The 21,753-nt window shown below is 44.3% G+C and overlaps 1 protein-coding gene across 2 annotated transcripts in view; it reads right to left on the bottom strand.

The window, feature by feature from the left end:
- Nucleotides 1-844: 844 nt before the first annotated feature.
- Nucleotides 845-21,753, bottom strand: part of LOC115472760 (cytochrome c-type heme lyase) — a 47,230-nt gene continuing 26,321 nt past the window's right edge. For both annotated transcript variants that reach the window (XM_030207156.1, XM_030207155.1), the window contains exons 5-7: nt 18,546-18,665; nt 15,666-15,752; nt 845-1,127 (exon numbers count right to left, since the gene is read on the bottom strand). In XM_030207156.1, coding sequence (XP_030063016.1) covers nt 929-1,127; nt 15,666-15,752; nt 18,546-18,665 — 406 coding nt within the window. In that variant the 3' untranslated portion in view covers nt 845-928. The remainder of the gene's footprint in view (nt 1,128-15,665; nt 15,753-18,545; nt 18,666-21,753) is intronic.

Here is a 21,753-nt window from a genome sequence, read left to right as displayed (position 1 = left end):
GAATCCTGGACTGGGAGTAAAACATATGAAAGTAACTAGAGGTGGAAAAGGGGTATGAGGCAGAAGTACCTAGATGAGGATGGGAATAAAGTTTGGGAAAGAAATGAGAAGATGAGGGATGGGAGGACTACTGATGTAAGAGTAGGAAATGGAAACCTGGTAAGGCAATGAAAGGTGAAAAAGGGGAGACTGAAGACTAGAGGGGAAAGAGGAGGAATGAAATCTAGTGACATAAATAAAAAGCTAGATGACAAAAATGGAGGGAAAAAAGATGAAACAATCAATGTCAGATATATATAGGGGAGGAAGAGAAGAGAAGAAAAGGATCACAAAGAAACAAAACATGGAAATGAGATCTTGGAAAAGAGCTTAGGAGCAAACCAACAAGAGGAAGTGGTAGAGAGAGGACCAGGAACAAGCCGACTGTTCAAATAAAATGATTAGACAAAAGTTATCTTCTGGTGTAGAGCTATTCTCATGGTATGAGACCTAACATGTACGTGGTTCATACCACAAGACTGGTCCCACGATAGAAGTGCAAAAGCAAAAGTTGGCTCAGGACATCAGGGCATCACAGTCCTTCGAGCTGGTCCTGATTTCTGAATTTGTATGTCTGTCCCCTTAATTTAGCCTCCAAAGAGGCATATCAATTCAGTATTGGAAGTTGCCTAAAATCAAAAGAAAAAACATATTGCTTCCCTTATTTTGAGATAATAAAACAAGATACACATTAAAAAAAATAAAAAAAAAAAGCATATACAGAATGTCAGACTTACAACATTCAGCCTATTAGGAGAAGCAAAGCAAAAAAAAAAAAAGAAGAAGAAACCCACTTACAATGCAATGGCTTATTGGGAACTTTATTTGCATCCCCAGCTTACATCTCAAATAAAAAATTATTTTATAACACAAGAATGAATGTAGTCAGTTATGACGTCCAACGCCACCAGGCAACTTTCATTCTATCCCAGACAGCAGTTAAAGAATCAAATGCAGGACGGACATCCAGGATGGCAAACTGAAAGTCTTCATTTATTTTTCCTCCATCATAATAATCAATAACATAGCGTACTTGTGTTCCACAGCGATCAACAATCCAATCGTGCCTGTCAAAAGGTAACTCATACCTGCAAAAAAAAATATTGAACAGTAAATCTGTGCCTTTTCTAATGACAAAGCTTGACATCTTTGACAGAAGCATACAAGGGATGAATATGTGGTATGATTAAAAACTGTTGACAGCAAAGAGCTTTCATCTCCTGATCAGAAAATGTCCCCAGGGAAGGCGCATACTGTATGACAGTGCTTTGCAACTGACTTCAATGCCCTCCTTCCCTGTTATAAGACTTCCTCTGGCCCTTCCTCTCATACCATAACATGAATCATTCTTTCTGCATATAAATTAGCTGATTCAAACACACGTTTCTGTCTTCTTTTTCATTAGACATTATCAGATTTGGCAGACCTCAGTTAAGGACCCTTGACATAAGAGCTGTGTTAGCTGACTTGATACTAAAAATTCTACTAGGAAAGGATCTGGGGACTTAAGAGTGCTGCCACAGTCGTGAGTAAAAGTAATGATTATAACAAAATGCTAGGATCTATTCAGAGCTCAGTCTAGAACTCTGCTTCTAAAATTCCACTTTACTATGTCAAGCTGACATTTTGCTGTGATTGTGTAGTTTCAATAGCAATGACAGTGAAATAAGGAAATAAGGATAGCAGCAGATCGGGGCTTACCGTTTTTTTCAAAAGGAACAGCATTTGTAAATCTTCAAAAAGTATAGACAATGCCTTCTTTTTATATGTAATACTTGCACTGTGTTCTGTAGCTGGGTGTCCAGTTCAGGTCATTGCTTTGAATATCCTACAGGCATCATATGTTTTATTCTGTAGCATTCAAATGTAGTAAGTCCTATGTCTGAGGTTGACTTGTAAATAAATTAGCAAACACTTAAAATCAATCCTGTACTTGGCATTACTGGACAGCTAATGCTAAAAAGCTTCTAATACCTAGTGTAAGAGAAATTCCTACCTGCCCATGAAAATATCAGCATTATGGTCGATTTGACAATGGCTTATATGAAAATTACAGAACTCCTCTGAAGTAGAATGGCATTCTCAAAAGTCTAATTCTCCAGACTTGTTAGGCTTGTGTGAATTTTGAGCTAATGATGTGATACGTCTACTATTCCTGAAAGCAACCATTTTATATAAGAAGCAGGCCATCATTTTCACCAGCAACCTCTTTGTGATACTGTTAAGACTATAGCAGTGGAAAGCTTTTCAGGATAAGGTAGCTCACAATCCACTTTTGTCCAGAATGGCGCATTTCAGTATGTGGGGATGGAGTCCTTACACCTGGATAACAATAAGCTACCTTGAATTTCCCCTTTAAGGAAGGAATCATTTGGTGTTTCCTGTACAAACTGTATGAATATTTTGAGAAAAAAAATCCACATGTGCTAAAAAACTGGCAGAAGTATATCACCACACTTTTAGGTTCAATAAGGAAAAGAAACAAGTTCCAGACAGAATCAAAAGAAATGCACACTTTCCAGGATGTGTATGCATACATTTGCATGCCATACATTCATTCCCTTGTAAAATTCTTCTCACACCGATATGTTTTTCACATTCTGTTGTCTACAAAATTAAATTCAAAACACAGTAAGCAGAAATGAGATCTTACTAATTTTCTTTCCTTTGTGTCCAAACTTGGCCCTCTCTCAGTTAGGTTTTTAGGATTTCTACAATGAATATGCATAAGATCTATTTAGGGAAATCCTAAAAACCCAACTGGGTTGCAACCCTCGAGAACCGAGGTTGGACACCCCTGCTTTAACCTGTGGATTACATCCGTTGACCAGTGAAATAGGTTACCGTGCAGCCTTAGATACTATTTCGACTGACAAAGTAATTGTGTAGCTTTGGCTTTCTTCACTTCAGATGTCACACTTAAAAGTCCCTTGTTACCAGGCTGATTAAAAACAATTTGGAAAGGCAAAACACTGTCGGAGACAACTGAACCTGAGAAGAAACCTGACAGCATATAACTTCACTGAGACGATTAAATTAGAAAAGGCAAAGCAGTCTAATAACCATAGAAATTTTTAACGTGGATTACTGGACTGGTGTGGTAAGATTATAGGAAAGAAAGTTAGCAGGTAAGATCTAATTTCTCCTTCCTTAGCATCCTCATCAAACCTGTCCAGTCCAGAACCTGTGGGATATAGCAAAACAGTCCTCAAATGGGAGGAAGATGCAAATCCTTGCTAGGATAATGTTAAATGTGAGCATAATGAACACTCACTGTGCCAAAAGATAGCCAAAAAGTCCATCGGATGGAAAAGAAACTACCACATGCCATTCTGATGCAATGAATGGAAGGTAGAGGCCGACCAAATTTTGATTTCTTTGCTGAAAAGTGCCCAAAATCTGGATTCAGCCACGCTTTAGTTTTGGCCAAAAATGCATGACCACTCTGTCTCCCCAAGCCAGCTCCCCCCCAGTAGAAAACTCGTCCCCTTAGGCCACCCACCAACTCTGCCCTCTTCCCACCTGTAAGCCCTCTCTGGCCTACATTTGGAAAGCCCTGGTGGTGATCTAGTGGCCTCTTCGGATCAGGAACAATCCCAAGTTGCTCATGGCCCCTCTGGCTCAATAGTCAAAATGGCTGCTGCTTCGAGTATCTCAAGAGTTCGGATCATGTGACCAACCCGAATTTCCTGTACTGTGCAACTCAAACTCGCAAAAAGCCAGAGTTGCAGTGGGAAAGTCGGAATTGTGCTTTTCTGATGTAGAGGTGTGGGCCAGATAACAGCATTTGGCAGGCCAGGTTCTGACCTCCGGACCAAAGGTAGGATAAGCCTGCTCTAAGGGTACCTAGAAGGTTTCAGCAGATTATTGCTCACAGCGAGAAATCCAGAGCTGTGTGTTTTGATGCAGCTGAAGTAAGATAAATTGGGGGGGGGGGGGGGCAGGAGTAGCGTACATCATAGAGGTACAAAGACAGCAACAGACACTGGGTGAAGGCTGGGAAGGATGCAATGTGGTATTCTGCCACTATTCAATGAAGCATGTGTTAAAACACAACAGTGTATGTTTTGGCCCTCCAGTATAATGTGACCCCTGATAGAAAAAGGCTGGGCAAGCCTCCCTTAGAGCAAGGTGGAACTACATATGATAGATAGTGAAGGAGTAGACTGCAGTAGTATGTTAAGATCTTTAAAACAAGGCTACTTTCGTCAACAAGGAAGACTGAACTGGCACTCGATATCTAAGAGATCCATAAGAAAACTGTTAAGAGCCTGAAAAGAACAGGTTACCTTCCTCAGGATGATATGTCTGACGAGAAAAAAGGTTAAGCATGCAGAACACTAGCAACAAATGCTACTGATAAAGCTAGAGAGGGCTCTCTTCCTAAATAGAAGCACTTGCCTGTGATGCTGCCCCAAGAGAGGAAGAGAGCTTAAAAACTTGGAAAAGGACCAACTCTTCTTAGTTCCGAAAGCTGAAAAGCTGGAAGGATGACCATAAACCCTACAATAATCAGCAGTAGAGTAGGGAAGCTTCACTTGTACAGAGGGAGACTACTAGTTTAGTAGGCTGTTCCCACTATTGCTACCTTAGCTGTGAAGGATTGGAGCCAGAGCAAGAAGATAAAATAATAATGGATTAATACAGATTAATACAGATCTTACTTCCACACAAAGGAGATGCACTGCCCTGGAATGAGAACAGTAACTAGAGCAGAATACTTATAATAAGCTTCAGGGACTAAGATGTGGACTGGGAACTGGTTAAAAGACAGAAAACAAAAGACTTAAAAAGGACAATTCTCTCAATGGAGAAGAGAGAACAGTGGAGTGCCACAGGGAACTATACCAGGAGCGTGGCTTTTTAACATACCTGAAAATGATCTGGAAATGAGAACCACAAGCAAGGTGATCAAATTTGCAGATAACAAAAAATCAAAACTGTTAAAATCACATGCAGACTGAGAAATAGCAGAACCCTGTGAGTCTAGAAAACTCAGCATCAAAGTGGCAGATAAAATTTAATGTGGACAAGTGCAAAATTATGAACATTGGGAAAAATAACCCAAATTATAGCTATACAAAGCTAGGTTCTGCATTAGAAAAAGTTTAGATGTCACCAACCAAGAAAAGGTGTCACATTGACAATATGTTGAAATTTTCGGTTAAGTGTGTGACAGTGGCCAAAAAAGCAGTGTTAGGAATTATTAGAAAAGGAATAGAGAACAAAACAAAGAATATCATAATGCCTCTCATTATTTATTTATTACATTTGCATCCCGCGCTTTCCCGCTCATCGCAGGCTCAATGTGGCTTACATAGTAACAAGAGAATACAATCTGTAGTATCTGAATCAACAAAGGAGGTATGTGGTAGGACAAATGAACAAGGGTAAATGGGATAAAAGAGGTATGAGAGAAAGGATAGGGATAGGTAAGGAAGTGGAGCGATGAAGAAGAGGTAGGGGAAGAGCATGGAGGGTAAGAAGATTGGTAGGAGGTAATTTCTGAGCCATTGTTGTTAATGATTAGATGAACCGGTAAATGGATGGGTTGCTTATGTTTGCTTATGGTAGGTCAAGTCATTAGGCATAGTACAATCACATTGGAAAAAAGAAATTGTCAAACCAATACTTAAAAATCCTTCATTTGACCCCAAGGTCCCAGCTCATTATAGACCTATTTTTAATCTCTGCATTGCGTCATAAATCACAGAGACAATAGTCTTTGAGCAACTTCTAATGCACGTTGAGAAACTTTAGGTACTTCATCCAGGGTGAACAGGATTTAGATTTAGATCCATTCATAGAACTGAACCCACCGTTGCAGCTCTTATGAACTTGAAACATTCTATATTAGATAAAGGAAATACCACTTTCCTTGTCTTATTAGATCTTTCCGCAGCCTTCAATCTCTGTTAAGAGAGAACCTTCACTGGCTACCACTCAAAGAATGCATCGAATTCAAGATATGCACGATCGTACACAAGATCATTCACGCAGATGCCCCTCTTTACATGTCTAACCTAGTGGACCTACCGCCCAGAAATGCCAAGAGATCAGCCCGCAAATTCCTCAACTTGAACTTCCCTAGCTGTAAAGGGCTTAAATACAAGCAAGCACACGCCACCACCTTCTCGTATAGAAGCACACAGCTATGGAATGCGCTACCCCCAACCTTAAAAACCATGGACAATCTAAATAACTTTCGCAAATCCTTGAAGACACATCTCTTCAACAGAGCCTACAAAAAGAACCTCTAAAAACACAAATCACTATACAACCCACCCACACAACCAATTACACCTCCTACATCACCCTACTTAACACCCTCTTCTCTTTCTCTAAATATCTTCATCCTACCACTGACTATATCTACTATTCTCTCATGAATATGTCATAACAACACTCTGTAAGCCACATTGAGCCTGCAAATAGGTGGGATAATGTGGGGTACAAATGTAACAAATAAATAAATAAATAAATCTACAAGCTTCAGGCTTGGTTGATACAATTTTGGATTGATTTGTTTCTTTTTTGTCTGCACATTCCTTCCGTATATCCTCCACTACCTCTTCCTCTGCTGAATTCCTTCTTAACTGCGGAATCCCACAGGGCTTGATTCTTTCCCCTCTTTTATTCAATATTCTTCTGAGCCCATTAGCAATACTCCTACAAGATTATAACATCCATTTCTTTTTTTACAATACTATTCTCATAATATTTCCAATCTCTCCTTATTCACCAGACTAAGATCTCTTTCAAGATGCCCTTGAAACCCTATCCAACTGGCTTTTGGCTCATAAATTAATTCTAAATAAATCAAAAACAGACTGTTGGATTACTGGATTTCATCAAAAGCCAGTACTGATCCCAATTCTGTTTAACGTTTCATTGCCTACTGTAGAGTCTTTTCGATACTTGGGTATAATAATACATTCTCAACTTTCCTTTGATCTCTAAGTCTCACAGGTTGTCAAAAAAGGTTTTTTTTTGCTCCTCTGTCTCCGTTCTATTAGAAGATTTCTGGATTTTGCATCTCATCATACCTTGATTCATGCATTTATTATTTCTAGCTTAGACTATCGTAAAATGTTGCATATTCTGGTTATTTCTCAATATCATTTTCATCATTTACAAACCCTCCAGAATTCAGCAGCATGTTTATTATTTGGAGCAAAGAAATACAACCATGTTATTCCTTTGCTAATTCAGTTCCATTTGTTACCAATAAAACACCAATTCCAGTTCAAATTTTTACATGTTAGAAACCCCCTTCACCTGGATTCCTTAGTTATTCCATAGTCACCAACATTTATTTATTTATTTTAGGGCTGTTCATTCAACGTGATTAATCGAGGGGGGAAATGTGTTTTTTTTTAATTAACTCGTACTAATAATTTTAACTCGATTAAGCGCATCATGCTGCTCTCTCCTATAAGGAGGAAGAAAAATGCCATAAAGTTGAATGTGAAAGATGTTATAGAGGAAGAAGTGAAGAAGAGAGGAGGAGAAAAAAGAAATAGTGAGGAGACAGCAAGCCCTGAAAATAGAGTTCAGAGCACAGACAGAGGAACAGAACCAGATACAGGGAAAAAAGATGATTAGAAAAATAATATCACAGGACAACAAAGGTAACAAAAATGATTTTATTTTCAGTTTAGTAACTGAAGTACAATATGTCAGTTTTGAGAATTGACATCTGCAGTCTATATTTTGCACTATACAGGTGAAAACGTGAGGGGGACACTTAATGCAATCAATCACACGATTTTAATAGTAGCTCAAGGACAGTTACATTCAGGTACAATGGGTATTTCTCTGTCACTGGAGGGCTAACAATCTAAGTTTGTACCTGAGGCAAGGCATGTACCCTTACATCTCTCAACGCTAATCATCTGGTTCTGCCAGCTCCAAAGAATGCTCATTATGAGTCTACTAGACCTTTTTTTTACTTGTCACCTTGCCTCTGGAAGACTTTCCCCCTAACATTAGCTTTCCCTGCCCAAATTAAAGACATTACTAAAAACATGGATTGTTGTTATTGTTTGATTTTTCCTTTCTGTTTTGTGCTTGAAAAACCTTAATAAAAATATGAAACAAAAAAAAAACCCATATTAATTTCAGCTTGCTTTTAATCTCTCATTTACTTCGATGTGCTGTGCACAGCCTGTAAAGTTTCCTAGAGCCACCGTATCTTCATTGTATGTTGTTGTTGTTATATCCTTAGAATGAATGCGTTCTTCCCTATTTTAATGGATTTTGAAAACCACCTTGGACTTTTATTAGAAAAGGCGGTATATCAAGTTTTAAATAAACAAATGTATTGCTCTATGGTGCAACTGCACCTTGAGTATTGTGTGCAATTCTGGTTAAAAAAGGTATAGTGGAATTAATAAAAGGTACAGAGAAGAACAACCAAAATGATTAAAATGAGGAAAGGCTAAGAGATTAGGGCTCTTCAGCTTAGAGAAGGATGAGGGGAGATATAATAGAGGTCTATATCCATTCAATCCACTCAGGATTTTAAATGCAAAGCGACTGTTTGCTATTCTAAAAATTACAAAAAGACAAGGGGACATGCCATGAGGTTACATAATACATCCAAAACATGTAGAAGAAAATACATTTCATTTAGAACTCATTGCCAGAGAATGTGGTAAAAACAGTTACATGTAGCTGTGTTTAAAAACAGATCTGGACAAATTTATGGAGGTAAAGGCTATCCATTAAGACAGACCCGGGGAAAGTCAATGCTTATCCTGGGGGTTAGTAACATGGAATCTTGCTACTTTTTGAGATTCTGACAGGCACTTTTGACCTTAATTGGCCACTATTAGAAACAGGATACTGGGCTAGATGGACCTCTGGTCTGACCCAATATGACATTTCTCATGTTCTTAATAGAAAGTTTTGTTCTTCATTCAGGAATATTCAAATCAGCTCAGCTTCTTGACTGGACACAGACGAGCTCTAGCTTGTTATGGGCTTTTTTTTGAAGAAGTTTTTGGAAACAGAGCTAATTAGAGCTGGCTATGAAAAAAAGAATCCAACTTATGCAATCAACTTATTCTTGTTTTTTTTTTATATGAAAGTTTCTATACAGCGAATGCTACATACCTGTAGAAGGTATTCTCCGAGGACAGCAGGCTGATTGTTCTCACTGATGGGTTGACGTCCTCGGCAGCCCCCTCCATCGGAAAGTTTACTAGCAAAGGCCTTTGCTAGTCCTCGCGCGCCCATGCGCACCGCGCATGCGCGGCCGTCTTCCCGCCCGAAACCGGCTCGAGCCGGCCAGTCCAGTATGTAGCAAGACAATACACTTCAAGGGAAGACTCAACTCCAAAGGGGAGGCAGGCGGGTTTGTGAGAACAATCAGCCTGCTGTCCTCGGAGAATACCTTCTACAGGTATGTAGCATTCGCTTTCTCCGAGGACAAGCAGGCTGCTTGTTCTCACTGATGGGGTATCCCTAGCCCCCAGGCTCACTCAAAACAACAACCATGGTCAATTGGGCCTCGCAACGGCGAGGACAAACTGAGATTGACCTAAAAAATTTACCAACTAACTGAGAGTGCAGCCTGGAACAGAACAAACAGGGCCCTCGGGGGGTGGAGTTGGATCCTAAAGCCCAAACAGGTTCTGAAGAACTGACTGCCCGAACCGACTGTCGCGTCGGGTATCCTGCTGCAGGCAGTAATGAGATGTGAATGTGTGGACAGATGACCACGTCGCAGCTTTGCAAATTTCTTCAATGGAGGCTGACTTCAAGTGGGCTACCGACGCAGCCATGGCTCTAACATTATGAGCCGTGACATGACCCTCAAGAGCCAGCCCCGCCTGGGCGTAAGTGAAGGAAATGCAATCTGCTAGCCAATTGGATATGGTGCGTTTCCCTACAGCCACTCCCCTCCTATTGGGATCAAAAGAAACAAACAATTGGGCGGACTGTCTGTGGGGCTGTGTCCGCTCCAGGTAGAAGGCCAATGCTCTCTTGCAGTCCAATGTGTGCAGCTGACGTTCAGCAGGGCAGGAATGAGGACGGGGAAAGAATGTTGGCAAGACAATTGACTGGTTCAGATGGAACTCCGACACGACCTTTGGCAGGAACTTAGGGTGAGTGCGGAGGACTACTCTGTTATGATGAAATTTGGTGTAAGGAGCCTGGGCTACCGGGGCCTGAAGCTCACTGACTACGAGCTGAAGTAACTGCCACCAAGAAAATGACCTTCCAAGTCAAGTACTTCAGATGGCAGGAATTCAGTGGCTCAAAAGGAGGTTTCATCAGCTGGGTGAGAACGACATTGAGATCCCATGACACTGTAGGAGGCTTGACAGGGGGCTTTGACAAAAGCAAGCCTCTCATGAAGCGAACAACTAAAGGCTGTCCTGAGATCGGCTTACCTTCCACATGATAATGGTAAGCACTAATTGCACTAAGGTGACCCCTTACAGAGTTGGTCTTGAGACCAGACTCAGACAAGTGCAGAAGGTATTCAAGCAGGGTCTGTGTAGGACAAGAGCGAGGATCTAGGGCCTTGCTGTCACACCAGACGGCAAACCTCCTCCAATGGAAGAAGTAACTTCTCTTAGTGGAATCTTTCCTGGAAGCAAGCAAGATGCGGGAGACACCCTCTGACAGACCCAAAGAGGCAAAGTCTACGCCCTCAACATCCAGGCCGTAAGAGCCAGCGACTGGAGGCTGGGATGCAGAAGTGCCCCTTCGTCCTGTGTGATGAGGGTCGGAAAACACTCCAATCTCCACGGTTCTTCGGAGGACAACTCCAGAAGAAGAGGGAACCAGATCTGACGCGGCCAAAAAGGAGCAATCAGAATCATGGTGCCTTGGTCTTGCTTGAGTTTCAACAAAGTCTTCCCCACCAGAGGTATGGGAGGATAAGCATACAGCAGACCCTCCCCCCAGTCCAGGAGGAAGGCATCCGATGCCAGTCTGCCGTGGGCCTGAAGCCTGGAACAGAACTGAGGGACTTTGTGGTTCACTCGAGATGCGAAGAGATCTACCAAGGGGGTGCCCCACACCTGGAAGATCTGTCGTACCACACGGGAATTGAGCGACCACTCGTGAGGTTGCATAATCCTGCTCAACCTGTCGGCCAGACTGTTGTTTACGCCTGCCAGATATGTGGCTTGGAGCACCATGTCGTGACGGCGAGCCCAGAGCCACATGCTGACGGCTTCCTGACACAGGGGGCGAGATCCGGTGCCCCCCTGCTTGTTGACATAGTACATGGCAACCTGGTTGTCTGTCTGAATTTGAATAATTTGGTGGGACAGCCGATCTCTGAAAGCCTTCAGAGCGTTCCAGATCGCTCGTAACTCCAGAAGATTGATCTGCAGATCGCGTTCCTGGAGGGACCAGCTTCCTTGGGTGTGAAGCCCATCGACATGAGCTCCCCATCCCAGGAGGGACGCATCCGTGGTCAGCACCTTTTGTGGCTGAAGAATTTGGAAGGGACGTCCCAGAGTCAAATTGGAGCAAATCGTCCACCAATATAGGGATTTGAGAAAACTCGTGGACAGGTGGATCACGTCCTCTAGACCCCAGGCGGCCTGATACCACTGGGAGGCTAGGGTCCATTGAGCAGATCTCATGTGAAGGCGGGCCATGGGAGTCACATGAACTGTGGAGGCCATGTGGCCCAGCAATCTCAACATCTGCCGAGCTGTGATCTGCTGGGACGCTCGCACCCGCGAGACGAGGGACAAGTTGTTGGCCCTCGTCTCTGGGAGATAGGCGCGAGCCGTCCGAGAATCCAGCAGAGCTCCTATGAATTCGAGTCTCTGCATTGGGAGAAGATGGGACTTTGGATAATTTATCACAAACCCCAGTAGCTCCAGTAGGCGAATAGTCATCTGCATGGACTGCAGGGCTCCTGCCTCGGATGTGTTCTTCACCAGCCAATCGTCGAGATATGGGAACACATGCACCCCCAGCCTGCGAAGTGCCGCTGCTACCACAGCTAGGCACTTTGTGAACACCCTGGGCGCAGAGGCGAGCCCAAAGGGTAGCACACAGTACTGGAAGTGGCGTGTGCCCAGCTGAAATCGCAGATACTGTCTGTGAGCTGGCAGTATCGGGATGTGAGTGTAGGCATCCTTCAAGTCCAGAGAGCATAGCCAATCGTTTTGCTGAATCATGGGGAGGAGGGTGCCCAGGGAAAGCATCCTGAACTTTTCTTTTACGAGATATTTGTTCATGGCCCTTAGGTCTAGGATGGGACGCATCCCCCCTGTTTTCTTTTCCACAAGGAAGTACCTGGAATAGAATCCCAGCCCTTCCTGCCCGGAAGGCACGGGCTCGACCGCATTGGCGCTGAGAAGGGCGGAGAGTTCCTCTGCAAGTACCTGCTTGTGCTGGAAGCTGTAAGACTGAGCTCCCGGTGGACAATTTGGAGGTTTTGAGGCCAAATTGAGGGTGTATCCCTGCCGGACTATTTGCAGAACCCACTGATCGGAGGTTATGAGAGGCCACCTTTGGTGAAAAGCTATCAACCTCCCTCCAACCGGCAGGTCGCCCGGCACTGACACTGGGATGTCGGCTATGCTCTGCTGGAGCCAGTCAAAAGCTCGCCCCTTGCTTTTGCTGGGGAGCCGCGGGGCCTTGCTGAGGCGCACGCTGCTGACGAGAGCGAGCGCGCTGGGGCTTAGCCTGGGCCGCAGGCTGTCGGGAAGGAGGATTGTACCTACGCTTACCAGAAGCATAGGGACCAGTCTTCCTTCCCCCGAAAAATCTTCTACCTGTAGAGGTAGAGGCTGAAGGCTGCCGGCAGGAGAACTTGTCGAATGCGGTGTCCCGCTGGTGGAGAGACTCTACCACCTGCTCGACTTTTTCCCCAAAAATGTTGTCCGCACGGCAAGGCGAGTCCGCAATCCGCTGCTGGAGTCTATTCTCCAGGTCGGCGGCACGCAGCCATGAGAGCCTGCGCATCACCACACCTTGAGCAGCGGCCCTGGACGCAACATCAAAAGTGTCATAAACTCCTCTGGCCAGGAATTTTCTGCACGCCTTCAGCTGCCTGACCACCTCCTGAAAAGGCTTGGCTTGCTCAGGGGGAAGAGCATCAACCAAGCCCGCCAACTGCCGCACATTGTTCCGCATGTGTATGCTCGTGTAGAGCTGGTAAGACTGGATCTTGGCCACGAGCATAGAAGAATGGTAGGCCTGCCTCCCAAAGGAGTCTAAGGTTCTAGGGTCTTTGCCCGGGGGCGCCGAAGCATGCTCCCTAGAACTCTTAGCCTTCTTTAGGGCCAAATCCACAACTCCAGAGTCATGAGGCAACTGAGTGCGCATCAGCTCTGGGTCCCCATGGATCCGGTACTGGGACTCGATCTTCTTGGGAATGTGGGGATTACTTAATGGCTTGGTCCAGTTCGCAAGCAATGTCTTTTTCAGGACATGGTGCAAGGGAACAGTGGACGCTTCCTTAGGTGGAGAAGGATAGTCCAGGAGCTCAAACATTTCAGCCCTGGGCTCGTCCTCCACAACCACCGGGAAGGGGATGGCCGTAGACATCTCCCGGACAAAGGAAGCGAAAGACAGACTCTCAGGAGGAGAAAGCTGCCTTTCAGGAGAGGGAGTGGGATCAGAAGGAAGACCCTCAGACTCCTCGTCAGAGAAATATCTGGGGTCTTCTTCGTCCTCCCACGAGGCCTCACCCTCGGTGTCAGACACAAGTTCACGGACCTGTGTCTGCAACCTCGCCCGGCTCGACTCCGTGGAGCCACGTCCACGATGGGGGCGTCGAGAGGTAGACTCCCTCGCCCGCATCGGCGAAGCTCCCTCCGCCGACGTAGTCGGGGAGCCTTCCTGGGAGGTGGCCGCGGTCGGCACCGCACGCGGTACCGACGTCGGGGACCTCAACCTGGGCGATGGACCAGCCGGCGCCACGCTCGACGGTACCGGAGGCGCAAGCACCGCCGGTACCGGAGGGGTAGGGCGCAACAGCTCTCCCAGAATCTCTGGGAGAACGGCCCGGAGGCTCTCGTTCAGAGTGGCTGCAGAAAAAGGCTGAGAGGTCGATGCAGGCGTCGACGTCAGAACCTGTTCCGGGCGAGGAGGCTGTTCCGGGCTGTCCAGAGTGGAGCACATCGACACCTCCTGAACAGAGGGTGAGCGGTCCTCTCGGTGCCGATGCCTGCTGGGTGCCGAATCCCTCGGCGACCCAGAGCTCTCGGTGCCGACATGGGGAGGAGACCGGTGTCGATGCTTCTTCGACTTCTTCCGAAGCATGTCACCGGAGCTCCCCGGCACCGACGAGGAGGACGTAGAATCCATCCGTCGCTTCCTCGGGGCCGAGACCGAAGAGGGTCGATCCCGGGGGGGCTGTACCGCAGGAGCCCTCAGGGTAGGAGGAGACCCACCCGAAGGCTCACCGCCACCAGCAGGGGAATGGACAGCCCTCACCTGCACTCCTGACGATGCACCTCCGTCCGACGACATCAGCAGACGAAGTCTCGGTACCACCGACGTCGATGCAGTCGCCCGATGCCTCGGCGCCGATGCAGAGGTCCGATGCCTCGATGCAGTCGATGGAGCGGCAGCCAAGGAAGATGGTCCGGACGCTGACGACGTCGATGCACTCGATGCCTCCGGTGCCGATGTCGACGAAGAGCCCGAGAACAAAACGTTCCACTGGGCTAATCTCGCTACCTGAGTCCGCCTTTGTAACAGGGAACACAGACTGCAGTTCTGAGGGCGGTGCTGGGCCCCTAGACACTGAAGACACGCAGAGTGCCTATCAGTGAGCGAGATTACCCGGGCGCACTGGGTGCACTTCTTGAAGCCGCTGGAAGGCTTCGATGTCATGGGCGGAAAAATCACGCCGGCGAAATCAAAGGCCGAAATGGCGAAAATTGAAGCACCAAAATTTAAAGGGAGAAAAATCTCGACCGAGGCCAAACTAGGCCTACCCCGACAACGAAAGAAAACTTACGGGGCAAAAGCTGTGAAAACTACGGGAAGGGCAGAAAACCCGAAAGGGTCTTCCGGAACACTTCCGGAGCGCTTCCCGAACTTTTTTAAGAAAAACAAGGAAAAAAATACGTCGAAAAGGACGCGCGAGGTTGACTCTCTGGGGCACGAACGGCGTAACACGACCGTACCGAGCGCGGACGAAAGAAGACTGGCCGGCTCGAGCCGGTTTCGGGCGGGAAGACGGCCGCGCATGCGCGGTGCGCATGGGCGCGCGAGGACTAGCAAAGGCCTTTGCTAGTAAACTTTCCGATGGAGGGGGCTGCCGAGGACGTCAACCCATCAGTGAGAACAAGCAGCCTGCTTGTCCTCGGAGAATTGTACATTATATTGCTTAGACCAGTGAAACATGTCCAGTATGAAAGAACAAATTCCTACTTAAACATATTTTGAATTGTATTTTTAAACAGCAGAATGTGAGTGTGAAAATTTCTATAAGGCACTGTGTATGCCTGCAACACAAAAAAATCCTCACCTGTTAGAGGGGTTTCATAATACCCCTGACATGTCCTGAAATTTGATGCAGACAGGACACCAAAACAAAAGCTTTTAGAAATCCACACACAGACACATAGCAATCTCATCAGCCTCCTTTTCATTCTGAAAATAGTCTAAAAATACAAAAATTTCACACCTACCCCATCCAAGAGCGAATTCTGGCCCTGGGAGAATACTCTTTAGCTTTACCTCCAAAGCGGATCAATGTTGGCCCACAAGGACATTCTCTAGACGAATTATCAAAAATTATCAATTAAAACCTATTTCACTGTTCAAGGAAGAATAATTACTAAAGAAATGGGAAAACTCTTATATCATGGAAAATACATAAAACATTTACTTTGGTAACAGACACTTCAACTTTGGCAGGCTCAAACTGGCCAACTAGAAGATCCCTTCTACTACACACTACCAAAATATGTAACCAATATATTGTATTAAATAATTACAGGCCCTTTCAACAGTGTGCGCTATATGCCATTGCAACCATAGGAATATAACGGGCAGTGGCAGCAGCATACTACTACTACTACTATTTAGCATTTCTATAGTGCTACAAGGCGTACGCAGCGCTGCACAAACATAGAAGAAAGACAGTCCCTGCTCAAAGAGCTTACAATCTAATAGACAAAAAATAAATAAAGTAAGCAAATCAAATCAATTAATGTGAACGGGAAGGAAGAGAGGAGGGTAGGTGGAGGTGAGTGGTTACAAGTGGTTACGAGTCAAAAGCAATGTTAAAGAGGTGGGCTTTCAGTCTAGATTTAAAGGTGGCCAAGGATGGGGCAAGACGTAGGGGCTCAGGAACTTTATTCCAGGCGTAGGGTGCAGCGAGACAGAAGGCGCGAAGTCTAGAGTTGGCAGTAGTGGAGAAGGGAACAGATAAGAAGGATTTATCCATGGAGCGGAGTGCACGGGAAGGGGTGTAGGGAAGGATGAGTGTGGAGAGATACTGGGGAGCAGCAGAGTGAATACATTTATAGGTTAGTAGAAGAAGTTTGAACAGGATGCGAAAACGGATAGGGAGCCAGTGAAGGGTCTTGAGGAGGGGGTAGTATGAGTAAAGCGACCCTGGCGGAAGATGAGACGGGCAGCAGAGTTTTGAACCGACTGGAGAGGGGAGAGGTGACTAAGTGGGAGGCCAGCAAGAAGCAGATTGCAGTAGTCTAAACGAGAGGTGACATGTTAGCACATGTTAAATATTAGTAAAAGGGGTCTTAAGTTATCCTTCTCCATATCTTAACAGTTTCTTCCAGGTGTGCAATGGCCGCTTTTGCCCCACCAGCTGGGTCCATCATACAGGCAGTACAAGCGCACAGGTTGACTGAATATTGCTAGAGATGATACTAACACCTATCTAACAGGTAAATAACTAATTTTTTTAAAAGCCAATTGTCTCCATTAAGGTAAGTATAATGGTGCTTTTTCAGCATTATCCCCTGGATTCTGTATAAGTTGCCCAAATTTGGGCACGGAACCCAGATCTGCGCATAAACTAGTCAATTAAGTGCTAACAATTATTGGCATTAATAAGCACTTAATGGGCAGTAATTACAAGTTACACATGGATGTGCCCTACACCTATTCTATAACATGTGTACCGAAATTTCATAACACACAACTCAAAAGGGGCATGAGCAGGTCTGGGTGTTCCCAGAAATTAGGTACGTTATAGAATACCTGCATTTGATGTTAAAGAATACCTGCATTTGTGTACCTATGCCATCAGCTGAGCACAAAAACCAAAACCAGGAAAAAGACATAAAATGTGAGAGTGATGACCTCAGATAACTAACACACCCATAAGGTGGTCATAATAAACAACCGCTAATCGGATGAAGTAGTGCACTTCACTAGGCAAAACTCCTAGCAGTAGTAGTGCAACTATATATATTGAACTACTACCACTAGGAGTGGTAGTAGTGCAATATGTATAGTTGTGCAGTAGTACTAAGCACTCAGGGGGTCCTTTTACTAAGCCGTGTAAGGCTCTACACACGCCAAAATGGAGATACCACCTGGCTACCGCATGACTCTTGCGGTAATTTCATTTTTGGCGCGCATCCGATATGCGCGGCCGAAAAATAATTTTTTATTTTCGGATGCGCGTATTGGACAAATGCCCAAGTGGCATTTGGCGCATGTAGGTCATTACCGCCCGGTTACCACGTGAGACTTTACCGCTAGGTCAATGGCTGGCAGTAAGGTCGTAGACCCAAAACGGACGCGCAGCAATTTTGATTTTGCCGCACGTCCATTTTCGGCAAACAATTTCGAAAAAACCTAAAAACTCACCTGTTCATGAAGGCATACCCCACAGTATCTGACAAACACAGAATAATGAAATATAGCATTTTAATCAGGAAACAGACAGTTTTCAACCCCGAGGCATGATCACACCCTAACATTTTGTTTGAATCACCCCAACCCATTTACCGATACTTCTTTAATGTACTTGTCACTGTAATAATATCCCTATACTGTATTTGTTCACACCGGAGTCTGTAACCACCTCTACGGAACTATGTAAGCCACTTTAAACCTACTAATAAGTGGGAAAAGGTGGGATACAAATGTAACAAATAAATACTATGTGTTTAGTACTAAGCACATAGCATTAATTACAATTATTACTAAGCACATAGTATTAATTACTATATGCTTAGTACATCTGAGGGCATCACTCTCACATTTTATATATGTCTTTTTTTTCCTGGTTTTTTGTTTTTGTGATTTTGAGCTTATTTACCAGAGAATTGTGGGATTTTTTTTGCATTAAGTAATCATTTGGACGTAAGCATTTACACCAGCTTTTGGCAAGTGTAAGTGCTTGCAACCAAAGTCAGGCGTGAGAAGTGTGTCAAGCTAGTATTCTAGCGCGGATCATAATGGTGCCTAAGTTTGGATGCCATTTACTGAATCTGGCATGGAGTACAAATTGTTTTGCAAACTCCCCCCACATTGTTATCTACAAAAAAAAAATCTTTCCACACGTGAAGGGCTAGTTCTACTACACTTACTTAACATGAAGAGCTTCCCACTTTAAAATCTCTTTCCAAGCCTGTTCATTATTTTCATTATGAATCTTGATAATGTTGCTCATATCATCTTGTGTTATGTCCTCATCCTTCCACCTCCACCTTAGAAAACAAATAAAAACATCCCAAGTTTTCAGTTTTGTACAAATGAGCTTTGTAACAATAAAATACATTTCGGTGACACAAAGTGCTTAGTTAAGACTCTGAAGAGAGTAACAGGATGATAGGTAGGAAAAAGTCAAGAGGGTGTTTGCACCTTACAGACTAACCCATTTATTGAGGCATGAACTTTTGAGAATCCACTTCATTAGATATACATATTATACTTTGAAAGGACGACAGATAGATAAGACAATGCTGGGGCCAATAATTCTGTCTAAGGTAAAAATTAAGGACAAACCATTCACATGCATGGATCTGGAGCACTTTTAACTGCAATGAACCCTACCAGATAAAGGGCATTTTCAATAAGGTAAAGGTAAGGGAGCCAGAACCATACATCAAATTCCTTCAAATTTAGATCTTGATTTGTCCACGAATGCGCAATTAACAAGCCTGCAAATGGAAACAGTTTATTTACAAACACAAAATTCTTTTTGAGGAATGTTTCATTATGGTGGGAACGTTTATTATGGAAACGCAGAAAATGACAGCAGAAAGCCCATTCAGCCTATCCATTCAAACCAACAGCCCAGTCTCTACAATTCCTTCCTCTCCTGTGCTTGTCCCACATTTTCTTGAATTCTGATATTGTCCTCATCTCCACCAACTCTAGTGTGAGACTGTTCCACGCATCCATCATTTTTTCTGAAAAGAAAATTCCTTAGCTTACTCTCCTATGACCTTAGTTCCAGAATCTCCTTTCTACAGAAAGGATGTGTCTGCCTGTATTGAAGTTACATATTTTTATTTTAAAATTTGCCATTTTTAATGTGCTTATACACAGGAAAGGTTCTAAGAAGAATATGCTCAAATCATTATACAAAAGACATTGCATCAACAATTCACTAAATTAAGTAGCTTAACGTACAAAAATGAAAAACAGATTAAAAAAACAAGCATGTACATGCATAAACCAGAAAAAGTGTGAAGTCACAAAGTAGCAGCAACAGAATCAATCTAAAATTGTTTGAAAAGACAGTTTTGGGGGCCCTTTTACTAAGGTGTATTGAAAAACGGCCTGCACTGGTGTAGGCAAGTCCATTTTTTAACGCACCTGCAAAAAAGGCCTTTTTTTTGGCTGAAAATGGGCGTGCGGCAAAATAAAAATTGGAGCACGTCCATTTTGGGCCTGAGACCTTACCGCCACCCGCTGACTTAGCGGTAAGGTCTCACGTGTTAACCGGGCGGTAATGGTCAGCACGCTGCTGATTACCGCCTGGTTAGCGCCACGCAGTAGAAAATAAAAAATATTTTGTCACGCGTATCAGACGCATGTAAAAATTAGAATTACCAACTGGGGCACGCGGTAGCCGGGCGGTAGTTCTAATTTGACATGTGTTCTATGCACGTAGGCACCTATGCACCTTAGTAAAAGGGCCCCTTAAAGTTTTCTGAAATGCATACAATTTCTTGTTGAAGAAAAGATTAGATGAAAGTCCAAGGTGATGCTCCTGTACCCCACGTAGATAATATTCTGAAAGCACCGAATTCTGTGCTGTAGCCCATCCGAAAACCAGACTGCGATGGATTTAAACAGTGTATTACAACAAGTACTCCTACAACTGCAATTTGACCACTGCCTCCAGTAAGGTAGAGAAGAAAAGATTCGCTGTGGGCCAAAAGCTTTCATGTAGATGTGATTCTTTACAAGGTTTGTTTGTTTTTTCCCAGTAAAATAGATAAATCAGCTGTCCAGTTTTGTGATATCATTCAGGATCCAAAACCGCTGAATATTTAGTTTGCCTATACCAACTAGAACCTCTTTGCTGATCTTTGAACATGTATAAGAACTCATCCCTGGTCATTCAACCACCACAAACTCCTTCATAGTGCTATTCCCTCTGCCAAACACGTTGCATAATCGACTACTAGAATCTCCTTCTCAGCACCATTTCACATGTAATTTCTACTTGATTTTTACTTCATGTACACATGTATAATGCCAAGATCTCTAGCTTTCTACAATTCAAAAATTTTTAAGGAGTCAATAAACCAAGGAGAAACTTTCTGGCAATGTCATTCTCCTTATTGAAGAGGGATAGATTCAAAACTGAAGCAAGGGCTAAATCCCACTCCTGAATCAGTTCAGCTAGACTGGCTCCATTGGGGGGGGGAGGGGGGGGGTGGAGGCTGTGACCTCCTCTAACAGCTCCAGTACAATTCTGCTCAGTACAAGTGCTTTTCTAAGACCTATACATCCCAAGGAGCAGATATAAATCTCTATTTGGACACAGACATGCGTCCCCTTTCTGAAATGTCAAATACACAATTGTTGGCCCTAACCAAAACATATCGAAATTGTGTCCCCTTGTCATATACACTTTTTGTTTGTTTGTTTGGGGTTTTTTTTTTTTTTAGTTCCAGATGTAATATCCTGGTTTGATAAAATGGGGATTTAGACATGTATGCAACATACACCATTAAATGCCAGTTGACGCACATCCAAAATGCAAATAGGTCTTCTAGAATGACTGACATGGAGGGGAATTTTCGAAAGGGACATCCAAGTTGCGATTTGGATGTCCTGGCAAAACAGCAAAATCCAGGGACAGGGAAACCCGTATTATGAAAACATGGACGTCCATCCTTCGTTTCAAAAATACCGTCAGGGACGTCCAAATCCTTAAATTTGGTCGTCCCTAGATGTGGTCGTCCCTAGACATGGACGTTTCTGATTTTCGGCGATTTTCAAAACCAAGGACGTCCATCTCAGAAACGACCAAATGCAAGCCTTTTGGTCATAGGAGGAGCCAGCATTTGTAGTGCACTGGTCCCCCTGACATGCCAGGACACCAACCGGGCACCCTAGGGGGCACTGCAGTGGACTTCATAAATTGCTCCCAGGAATATAGCTTCCTTACCTTGTGTGCTGAGCCGCCCGAAACCCAATACCCCCAACTGTACACCACTACCATAGCCCTTACGGGTGAAGGGGGGCACCTAGATGTAGGTACAGTGGGTTTCTGGTGGGTTTTTGAGAGCTCAGTGTTTCCTCCACAAGTGTAACACGTAGGGGGGGCATGGGCCT

Source organism: Microcaecilia unicolor, chromosome 6 (genome assembly GCF_901765095.1).
Source record: "Microcaecilia unicolor chromosome 6, aMicUni1.1, whole genome shotgun sequence".
NCBI lineage: Eukaryota > Metazoa > Chordata > Amphibia > Gymnophiona > Siphonopidae > Microcaecilia > Microcaecilia unicolor.
This window is presented reverse-complemented; position numbering and strand designations above follow the sequence as displayed.